The sequence below is a fragment of the Protopterus annectens genome, chromosome 6.part1 (genome assembly GCF_019279795.1).
Source record: "Protopterus annectens isolate FY-2018-M chromosome 6.part1, PAN1.0, whole genome shotgun sequence".
NCBI lineage: Eukaryota > Metazoa > Chordata > Ceratodontiformes > Protopteridae > Protopterus > Protopterus annectens.
Genome location: NC_056738.1, coordinates 65,501,655 through 65,514,012, shown reverse-complemented (window position 1 = coordinate 65,514,012; position 12,358 = coordinate 65,501,655). Strand labels below are relative to the sequence as shown.

Sequence of the window (12,358 nt, the reverse complement as noted above, 5' to 3'; positions counted from 1 at the left end):
ATCAATAGTTATCACATGTAAACAAACAAGCTAATCAGATTTACTAACTGAATTCATATGGCCACAAAAGTAATGGTAGCTTCAACAATATTCAGTCACAAAACCTTTCTCAGCTCTTTAACAATGCACATTATGGCAAATCACTTCCATCTTCTTACCAACTTCACCTTTATAATATCCTGATTCCAGCATTCAATCCATTTCCATCAGCACTGACCAAGAAACAACCACATTAGTAACCAACTCACCCAAAACCGTACATAAAAAATGGATTTAATTTACATATTCTATAAAATGAACACCCCAAGATGTTAACCAACTTCAACGAGCAATCTGCATGACACTTTTATAGTACTTTGAAAGTAATAAAACATTTTAAGAAAAGGATCTCTGTAAGTATAAACATGTCAAGATAACAAATAAGGAAACTGCAGTAAATGAAACATTTATTTGTGTTCCTCTGCTTGCACGGTTGGTTTGCATATTTTTAAGATACAGATGTAAATTAGTCAAATGTGTTTCACAGCCCAGCTTCCATGATGAAGATCTGTGATCCAAATCTCCGTGCACTGTAGCAGTGGCTACATCTATGGTACATGCTTTTCCACTGCATTGCTCAGATAAATATGTGCTTATAAAGTAACATATTTTGCACGTTTGTGCAAAGGAATGCATCTGTCATTGATCTAAAGACCTTCCTGAGTACTTAAACTAGTCAGTGAAATTCTTTTGTGAATATGGATTCACCATAAACAGTACGCAACTCAATGTGAGTGACCTCTGATTTACATGAATACTGAAAATGTCTCTGTAAGCGAAACAGCTAGCATTGTGACTTCATAGCATTACAGACATTTAGACAACAGTGTGTGTACAGTAATGACTTCCAAATTCTCTAGATTAGAGAATGCAACTTGACCAATGATCTTCAAAGGCATAAAGTCACAAGAAAGTACAACTCGGTAAGAATTTATCATAGTGGTAGATGTCTGCATACTTTACTGTTGCAGTATTACTAACTAATGGGAAGTAATGGGAAGTATACTGCCCAAGATATGGTACATCCAGCCAATAATACCAAAGCTTGGGTGCCTTTCTCTCCTGCTGTATGTCTGTCTTATGACATATGCATAAGAAGATGTACTAGCACGTAAACAAACAATATGCAATCACAAAGTTCCTCAGAGCTTTCTTGCCCCAGGAAAGGGCAGAAAAATGACTCAAGTCAACATAACAGAGAGAGGAAAGGGTAAGTCTACCTTGGCCAAGGAACATAAAAAGGAAAATAGAGAAGGTGGGTGGGTACATATGCTGTCATGGTAAAGTCTTAACCAACTCTGCTACATCCTTCAATTGATCACTGTTGCAATACTGTTCACTAATGGGAGGATTTCCAAAGCTTTTATGCTGACTGGGAAGAGAACTGAGGTGCAAAAGTACACTCCAAATTACTTTGAAGAATGGATCTAGCAAAACCAGTTCTGGATCTAGAAAATGCATCTGTTTGTTAAGTGTTTAGTAAATGTGCAGATAAAAGACTAAGTGGCTGCTTCTAAAATAGTTACTGACTCTGAACAATTTAAAAATGCCAGAAGAGGCAACATCACTAGTAGTATGAACTTTGACCTGACCTTAAGATGGATTTCCCATGAAAGGTGTAAAAAAAAGGTATAGCAAGAGAAATCCACCTGAAGATTGTTTGTTTTGATACAGGAAAACCTATTGTTTTACCTTCATAATTGACAAACAGTTAATCAGATTTTTCTAAAGAGCTTAGTTTTGTCCAAATAAAATCTTAGCTGTTTCTGAACATTCAGCAAATGAAGGATTCCCCCCACACACACACTTTGGGGGGGTTAGGAAAATGTTGGCAAATTAATGAATTGGGTTAAAGACATTTTACTTATAACTTTTGGCATAAAATAAAGATTAGTCCTAAGGGAAACACTGTCTTTGTGAAAAAATCAGGAAAGGAGGAAAAGTCATAAGAGCTTGTAACTAAAACTCTTGACAGAAGTCAAAGCCACTAACAAAATGATCTTTCATGAGCAAAATTTTAAAGAAGCAGAAGAGGCAGGTTTAAAGAGAGAGACACAGAGTATTCTTTTTAATACATAGTTTAGGTCCCAAGGGAACAGGAACAGATTTTCTTGGAGGCCTGATGTGAAGGATGCCTTTTAGGAATTGCTTGACCTTGTAATGTGAAGAAAGAGGAAGACCCATAGATAAATAGGCAGATTTTTATATAAATAATTATGAGAATCTGGGACTTTATAACATCTTAGCCACATGCTTCTAAAAAATGATACGACTCAGGTGTCAGGGAAGCAAACATATCAAGTAAAGCATTAAAGGAGAATTGGCTGTACAGACTTGTTTACCTTCTCCATGGAAGTGCTGTGTCATTTTTAAAAATAGTGTCATCAAAAAACAATTCCTCACAAGGATAGACAGGAGAAAATATTGCTTCATCCTCCAAATCATATCCAGTAAGAGAGAGGATCTGGGTGGAATAAACCACAGATTCCACAACCAAATCAGAATAATCCTCTTCTTCTGAAGATGTAACCCTCTTCCTTTTCTGAGCAGTAGAAGAGGATATGCAAAGCAATTGAGGAAACTTCAATGACATAAGAGCTTTGAAAAGCCATTTGGACAAATTATAATATTCTTGTTGTGGATCAGGAGGAGAATATGTAACAGGAGGGGAAGTATGCTTTGTTTTCTGCTACTTCTTCTTTATAGGTTTGTCAGCAGAAATAATGCAAGGTGTGGTAGACTCCTGACATACCTCAATAAGGGTATCTGGGATGCCCTCTCAAACAAGGATATGCAGAATGTTATCTAGTCCCTCAGAAATCATTAACTGGGGCTCCCCCTTCCAGGACTTACAAAAGACAGACACCAGATCACAAAGATGGGATTTTTTTCTGCAGCATCTGGGGAAGGGGGGGGGGGGGGCATTTCAACATGACTTGCTTGTACAATTTTATTAACAGTCTGGTATGTTTCCTGAATGGTCATAAGGGACATGTCTGGAAGCTGCGCATTGCCAGTCTCCAGAGAGGTCATAAAGGTAGGCACAGACATAGAACATGTATGGTCTGCAAGCTCATCATATGGCTAAAAAAAAAACAGATGTCCAGCTCTGACTGGACAACAGAAAAATACAAAAGTTTAGGTTTCCTAGCTTTCTTACATGTGAATGACAGAAGTCTGAAAGGTATGACTCAGGGGCCATCCTATCTTGTACAAGCTAAAGTCTTTATAGCGGGTCTATATTAGAACACCGAACATTCAAAATGTCGAGTGTTCTAGTATCGAACCCTACCAATCAAAAATACCAAACATCGAACGTTCAGAACAGCGAATTTTTTCCTAGGGAAAAAAATTTGCTGTTCCAAAACACATACACACAACACAACAACACCAAACAAATAGCAATCCACACACATACACCTAAAATCTTACACCTAACCCTACACTAAACTATACACACACCACTAACTATCCACTTACCTTAACCCAAACCCTAACCCTAAGGTCCATCACTATCGCACGCTCACCTCACCTGCGCCCTAACCCTAACTCACCTAACCCGCCCTAACCCTCATGTCCACACAATCGCACACATACCTAACCCGCACTCAATCGTACACTTATCTGAACCTGACCCATAACTTTCCAACAGAGCACTGAAAATACCGAAGCAACAGAAACAGACAACCAAATTCTTTCCCTAGGAAAGTATTCGGTTTTCTGCTTCTTCGATATTTTCAGCATTCGCTGAAAATGGGTCGATATTAGAACACTCAACATTTTAAATGTTCTGTGTTCTAATATAGACCCTTTACAGATACTAAGTGACTTCAAATAGTCTTAGGGATAAAAGAATTACAAATGGAATGCTCCCTATAGTTATGATCTGGACCTATACAGAATAAACATTAATTATGATGACCTTTGTAGGGAAATCTGCCTACCACGGTCACATTTTCATCTCTCAGCTAATATGAAAAAATTAGAAAGGTAGTGGGAAAGGCAGGTTCTCCAATGGAAATACTTATCTGCCTACAACAACTGGAAACTGGAAGAGCCCAAATGGCTGACAGAATGCTAAATCGAGAAATGTAGTCCTTCTTCTCAGGCTGACGGCAAGAAAGTTCTCAGGAACTTCACACTTATCTGTCCCTTATGTACCAGCCCATATTCTCATAATGTTGAATGGTATAACTGTAAAAACCTTGTTAACTGTGTGAAAACCTAGGTGTGCAGGTTCTTTCTACTTATAAGCTTGGTACTGCTATTAACTATGTGACAATTTAACAGTTATGCACCATTACCTTTCTACACCGGGATGCAAAATATTTTTTTTTAAAATAAACTGCTTCAGACATTCTAGAGAGCCAGCACTAACAGTGTGGAGTTTAAGGAGAAAGAAACACACAGCAACATAGTTTTACTTGACAAGTACTAGTCTGTCTGTGGTAGAATTAATACAGAGGTTGAAAAGTCTTGTTTGCAACAGAATTAACACAGTCTACAGATCCACTTAGCATATGAAGGCCATTTTAATTATTTTGCATTAATGAAGCACTTATCTGTTATAGCCAAGTATAAGGAATTAGAGAGCTTTATTCCAATGTCACGTGATGTATTATTTAATGGGTAGGCAACATGGTTTTGAATAGAAAGTGTAGTCTGTAAAGCCCAGTACTAAAAGTAATCACAAATATAAGCAAGAAGAATATTTCTCTTCATTTTGCATACTTGCAAATATAATTTGGTGCAATATTTAATGGTGAAGCAACATACAACATGTTTTGTTTTTACTTTGAAGTACTATTCTGAGCTGTGCTTTGCATGATAATATTAACACAGACTACAGATCTGTTCAGCTTGTGGAGGATTATTTAATTTTAGCGCTATTGTTTTGATTGACAAGTGCTATTCTGAGTGTGAAATAATTAATAAGGGGGAGCTGTACACTACATATGTTGTTCTGCATGGAGTGCATTTAGTACAGACAGGGAAGGTTTTGCTGTGTGACACAAAATTAATACAGCCTATAGTTACTTTTTGTATCATGTGCAAATAATCCATGTGGGAGGGAGAAAATGATTTTAAGGAGAAAAACTGGAACATTTTGCTTTGCACTTCATGATCATGGGGATGAAACACGGAACATTTTAAAACTGATTAACAGTATAGAGGGGAGCTGTACTGTGCCTTACAACATTAATGCAGCCTACAAATACTGTTATGTGATCAGGAAAAAAAAACACGGATATGAAACTGATTTTTCCAACTGAAAGCAACATAAACCACTGTACTGTTGAATAGGAAGCTGTATTGTGCTCAGCATAATTAGTACAGCCTGCAGATGCCATTGTGAATACAGGAAAGTTTAACATAGACATTGAAGCTATGCTATGTGTGAAATAATTAATACACCCTAAAAGCGTTTACCTGTGCTCCAAAGAAGTAATACCTGGGGGATTAGAAACCAATTTTACTGAATGAAGTTGAAACATTTTGCTTTCTACTTTATGATCATGATGGAGTATATGCTAACTTAAAACAATAATGGAAAAACAGCCTATGGTATTGTTCTGATGAAGAAGAAAAAATAATGACTCCTACACTGTTAGTGAGGAAGAAAATGGCAATTTTGGTTTAGCTTTCACACTGTGAAATATGTCTCTTCACATATACGAATGACACATCATTATGAAGAATTTATTCATATGCCACCATAAAAAGGCATGACTAAAGAGTATGGCACACCATCTTATGTGGCCAGACTGCTGCCTACTGGTCATGGTTTGAGACCACAACCACAACATTTACTCCAGGGATGTCTACTTTTTGAAAAGATTGGACTGGAAGACACAGCCTTCAGATTAAACCCAAATATAACAAGATTCCTGTGTCACTCATTCTTATGTTATGGTGAACATCTCCAGCTAAAATTAACAACTACCGCTGTTTTTACAGTCTAGAAAAGTATCTGACTATATTTAGACAGATAATGCTAGATATTCCAAGCCATAAAATGCACTTCTTTTGCATACATCTCAGAGCTGTTGCTATTTCTCCATAGCTAGGCATTATAACCTATTCAGTGAAAAAAGACAGAATCCCCAAGATTATTTTGAAAGATGAAATGATAACACAGGGCACTTGTATAAAATCAAAAGCTTTACATACGTTTAAAATGGGGGGGATGAATTTATTTGTTGGACTTTTTATGAATTTTATATACTATCAGATATCTTGCACTTTATATTGTAGTATACATGCATTTTATTTAACAACTCTTACTTTTTTTTCTGTAACATATATAAAAAAAATGATTCAGGACCATTACTTTATGACTGGTAGATAAACACTTACAACATTAATAGCTCAGAAAGTGTTAAATTAAAACATTTAAATTAAATCACAAGCATATTCTCCTGATGCTTTGTTTTTCATAACCATAATATCAGTACCTATGAAATAGGCATCATATCTCACCATCCCAATTTATTGGTTTTATTTAGTTATTTATAATGTTTTCTGATAGTGAATCCTGTCCAGTGTATTACTTTAATATGACCCATTGTAAATACTATGTATACATACCTGTGTACTGCAATGACAGAAGTGAAGAGTCTAGGGCTTCCAGGAACAATATTTGTGAATATAAACTCAAATCTTGTATTATTACACTTTGTCAAAATATACAGAGCTTCAGTTTGCCCTCGAAGTTTCTGAAAACAAATATAAATCAACATTTTCAAAAACATTGAGCAAAATAATTCCAAAAGTCAATAAAACTCCAAACATTAACAAAAAAATTACTTCTGCTTACACTTTTTGTTAAATACTGTTGTGATCATGTATTACTAGTCACTTGTCCATTTTTGTAATGAGCCCATATCTAGTAAAAATAAAGGTACAGGTGTGCAAGTTGGACTTACCATAACAGTAGATGTTCAAATGTTCACTGCTGCAGTAGCCTTACCTATATGGAATATATCAGGCCAAGGATATAACAGCTGGCCAGCTTCCAAAGTGCAGGGCACCTTCCATGCACCCAAACTGTCTAGCAACTTGAGCTAAGCTGACTAAAAGACAAGCCTTTTAGAGCTTTTCTGACAGAATAGGAAAGGAGACTGAGCCCTGAAAGGCCAATGCTAGGACCAACAAAAATAAATTTCCACACTCTGGCATAAAAAAACACCAAAAAACAAGGGGGAGGGGTGGAGGCAGGGAGTGGATACTGCAGCAGGGAGTGGATACTGCAGCAGTGATCAATCGAGCATATTTATTATTTATTTATTTGTTTATTTATTGTCAGCTGTTAACAGGGTTGGTCCAACTGAGCCAAAGGCCCATTTTCAGTTGAGACCCAAGGAGAAAAGCTCCAATTACAATTACAGACATGTCAAAAAACAGTAATTAATACAAAGACTAAAAATTGCAATAGTAATATTGACAAGAAACGTTTACATAAAATGAAATCAACAAAGGCAACATATTTATATACAAGTTTCAACAAATTCAATACAATAGCAGCAGGATAATCCCCGAATAGGAATATTTACAATAACCTGATTGTAGATATCTGTAAAGAAGAGCAAGAAAGAAAGGCAGATAAAAAGAGAAAAAAACTTAATGTAATCAAAAGTAGAATTTAGGATTCTACATCTACTATTATGCTAAGTTAAACTTACAAAACTGCACTATGTTCATCATACTGATCACTGCTCCAGTAGCCTCAGTTATATTGGTAGATTACCTTAGCTAACTACATTTGGGAGGTGGAAGAAGACGAGTGCATGAGCCTCTGGAAAATGGTCCTAGCAAAGCTTGACCTGGACATACAGAAAGAACCACACTTATATCGCCTTGTAAAAGTATGTACAAAGGACCAAGTAGCAGCTTCTAGAATACTTCTATGTCTAACCTTTCCCAAAAAGCCATAGATGATGCCAAGGCCCTGGTTGAGTAGTATTGACCCTGCCTGGAATAGTTTTGTTATGGTGAGTATAACAAAAGGCAATAGCCTTAGACAACCATTTGGAAATGGTATGTGAATGTATCTATAGGTCACCTTTTTTTCTAAAATATGTTGTAAAATATTTCAGATACATTGATGATTTATTTTTTTTATGTGAGGGTGGTGAAGAACAGGTAAATAGTTTTATACAGGAAATTCAGAATAATAGATTTAGATTGCAATTTGATGATCTGAAGGTAGGAAAAATGATAGTTTTTTTAGATGTAGTATTAGATAGTAGGGGTGAAGGACTTCGAACTTTGGTTCACAGAAAGTTCCAAAACGTTGTGTTTTATTTTTTGGTCCATAGCTGTCACCCCCCCCCCCCCCGCATACAATTGAAGCTGTACCTATGGGTGAATTTAATAGATTGTCTAGGCTATGTAATAATAAAGCAGATTTGGATGAAGAAATAAATAGGAGCATGGAAATGTTCAGAAGGGGGGGGTTTAGCACTGAGATATTAAATAAGAGCTGGGAGAAAATTAATAGTAAAAACAGGAATACAAAATAGGCTATAGACAGAGAAAGGGCTTTAGATGAAAGAGAAACTATGTATTTCACTACTACTTACAGCAATTTTAGCCCTATACTGGTGAAACTGTTATGCTTTTTCTGGGGTTATATATATATCTCCCAGTTTAAGGAGATTAGTGAAAATATAAAAGGGACACCTACTACCTCATATAGGAGAGGGAGAAATTTTAAAAAAATTAAATTTTTTAGTAAGAACTATATATACATTCCCTGTGGTACAAATAAATAATAGTTTGACTAACTATGGAACAAGTAGTTGTGGTAGGTGTAAAGCCTGTAAATATATGGTACAAAGTTTTAATAGAATTAATGGGATGAAATTTCAAGCTAAAGGCTGTTTTAGCTGTAATACAGAAGGCATAATTTATGCCTCGAGCTGTTCTTGTCAGAAATGTTATATAGGACAAAGTAAAAGAGCATTCAAAGTTAGATTGTTGGAACACTTGAGAGACATACAAAATATTAAGAAAGAAAGCTCTATAGCAATGCATTTTAGTCAAGTACATGGTGGAAATACTGAAGGCTTAAAGGGTCTATTTTAGAAAAAATAAATGTTTACACTAATGGTGATGAATTTCTAAATTGAAAGAGTCTATTTATATTTTAAAATATGATACTATGTTACCCGAAGGGCTAAATGCAGAAATGAATTGGAGATGTTTAATGAATTGAATAATTGTTTTATTGATTAACTGATGTAGATATATAGGCAGGTGTATTGTTTGGTAATGTTATACTCCTTTGAAGGCTGTTTGGCCGAGACGTTAGAGAAATAAAGCATTTTGTGGATTTCTTCGCCTGGTGTTCTTTTTACCTGTTTTGGTGCTGTGGTGCTTTGTTTTGTGGTATATTGCATCCATTTGGAAATAGTCTGTTTTGACAAAGGCTGTCCCTTTGTCTTACCTTCAAAAAAAAAATTAAAAATTGATCTGAAATCTGAAAGATTTAGATCTGTCAAGATAGTACCAGAGTTGTCAGTGGACATCCAAGGTATACAGTGAACTTTCTCGCTCTCATTTTTAGGCCACTGAAAGAAAATGGGGAGATGGATTGCTGGCCTAAAGTAAAAGATACCATTTTACGTAAAAAAAAAAAAAAAAGAAGGAATAGTTCTCATAGAAACCCCATCTCTATGGAAAATGAGACAGGGTTGACTCAATGTAAGAGCTTGCAACTCAGATACCCTTCATGAAGAAGACAGAACAATTAGTAAAACTGTTTTCCATGTTAAGAACCTCGTCAGCTAGATTAGCTGATTTAAATGGAGCAATTGCTAGCTTCTCTAACACAAAATTAAGATCCCAAGGAGGGACCACCAGTTTTCTTGGAGGCCTCTTATGCAAAACCCCTTTCAAGAACATTTTGACACGAGACTGCACTGAAAGAGGTTGATCCATGAATGAACCTTAAATAAGAGAGGCCATCGGATAGTAACTCACACAAATATTGTAAAACAGAGAACAATCAGCCATGAATTGGTGTTGGTTATCTTGTTGGCACCAACAAGAAAACATTTTCATTTTTTAATATATTATTTCTAGTAGCAAGCTTTCTTGCCTCCATTAGTACCAGCTGCATGTTGTTCAGTAAACAGGTGCCTAAAAACAAGAATTAAAACCCTATTATCCAGGCAATCAATTGAAGATGAATGATGTTGGGATTTATCAAACACCCCTGTTCTCATGTGAATAGATTTAGTCTGTAATGAAACTTGTGGTAATTGCCCTTGTCCATTTCTAAAAGAAGGGAGAACAATAGTTGCCTAGGCCAGAAGGGAGTCACCACAATGATCTTGAGGGATTCCTTCTGAATCTTCAGAAGTACCACAGGAATTTAGTGGAAAGGTTGGAAAAGCATATAAGAACATTCCTGTACAAGGAAAAAAATGAAGAGGCATCTGTCTTTCAGGCCTTTTTGCATGGAGTCCTGGAACTGAATCTTGAGAGGTCTACTTGAGGAACTCCCCACAGATGGATCAAATTTTGGAAAAATCCATGATCTAGTTTTCATTTCTGAGGGTCTGCTCTTGTCCTGCCCAGCTTGTCTGCCATACAATTTTGCACTGACTCAATGTAGGATGTCTGTACAGTGAGACTGTGCTGTGAAGCTATATCCCAAGCTAACATGGCTAGTCTGTAAAGGAGGTATGAGCTGGTTCCCCCTTGCTTATTGATATACCACATGACTGTGGTATTATATGTAACCACCTGAAAAGGTCCCGGGGACCAAAGATGGTTCAAATAGTTCAGTGCCTTGGTCAATGCAAGCACCTCATTGATACTTATGCTCTTGCATCTGTCCTAGGTGCCTCCTTGCACTCTTATCTGTTCTGAAACTGCTCCCCAGGCAAAGTCCAAAGTGTACGTATTGACGGAATACTTTGGAGCAGGGAGGAAGAAGGGGAGACCTGGATTTAAGGATATCTGTCGTCTTCACCAAAATATTTCTCTTCTGACAAACCCCCAGCACTGGGATTTTCAAAGATAAAGGATGTTGATGATGGGACCAAATACATTTCAGATAGCACTGTATCTTTCTCATGTGGAGTCTTATCAGGGGTATCACTATGATTACAGATGCCATGAGACACAAAATCCTGAGGTATTCCCTCACAGTGACTGAAGTCTGAGTGGACACCTTAGAAATAAATCTAAATAAAGATCTATTTTTTCCTGTGGAAGAAAAGCTCTTTGAACCGAGAGGTCTAGTTGACATCACAGGGACACAATCCTGTATGAGGAAGTCAAAAAAGGCTTTTGAATGTTCACTTGGAACCACAGCTTGTGTAAGGGATCTCTCATCCAAGAAAAAGATTTTGAAAAATAAGAAAGATGTCTAAATATGGAAAAATGTGGATATCCTGTAGCCTAAAATAAGCTATAACTGGAGCTAGACACTTTGTGAACACTCTTGGTGCAGTGGGTAGTTCAAAGGGTAAGGCAATGAAACAATATTGTGATCCAGACGTACAAAACCTTAAGAGATGTCTGAAATCTGAATGAAGAGAGATGTGATGATAAGCATCTTTTAAGTCTAGTGTTACCAGGAAAGATGAAAGAGGAAGAGGTAACAGGTTGTGAAGTAATATTATTTTGAATGTGGGCAATGTCACAAACAGGTTTAGGTCTCCAAGCATTTTCTTTCTTTGCATTAGGAAAATTCTTGAATAAAAATCGTTCCCCACCTGGGAAGGGGGAACTGGTCTTATTGTTCCTTGGGACAGTATGTGATGAAGACAGGTGGAAACAAAATAATCTAATCTGAAGGATGGGAAATGAACCCCTGGAAAGGAGAAATTTCCTCCTACTGCCCTTTGTAACCCTGAAGAATAATTTTCAAAACCCATTTGTCTGAAACAACCTGCTGCCAAACAGAAAAATAGCGATTCAGACTTTCTGGAAGAAAAAAGGAGGCCAGGGTGGGAGAAAGTTGCAAGGTCTCTTAAACAAACAGTCATTCAGACATGTTTGTCTGTCCCTGATTTGGGGTTTTGAAACTTCTTTCTGGAATTCCCATGCCATTAACCCCTGTTTAACTGAATTTTGTTGAGACTGGTTATTCTTGTTTTTGCCCATACTGGACAAGGAGATAAAAAATCCCTTGGCAAATTTGGAAACGAAGGGCTGAAAAATCTTAGAGATTACCTGGATCAGCTTGCCCCTTTCATCACACTTTTTGATCAACTCAGCATCAGAGCCACCAAACACTAAATCTCTATCCAACTGAAAATTTAAAATCATATTTTTAACATCATGTGGGATGTTTTGAGAATGC

At 36.6% G+C, this 12,358-nt stretch overlaps 1 protein-coding gene across 1 annotated transcript in view; it reads right to left on the bottom strand.

Moving 5' to 3' along the window:
- The window catches only part of BBS5 (Bardet-Biedl syndrome 5), a 793,745-nt gene that overhangs the window by 582,633 nt on the left and 198,754 nt on the right, over positions 1–12,358 (bottom strand). Inside the window, exon 5 of the mRNA XM_044075486.1 lies at positions 6,628–6,755. Within this exon, the coding sequence (XP_043931421.1) occupies positions 6,628–6,755 (128 nt within the window). The remainder of the gene's footprint in view (positions 1–6,627; positions 6,756–12,358) is intronic.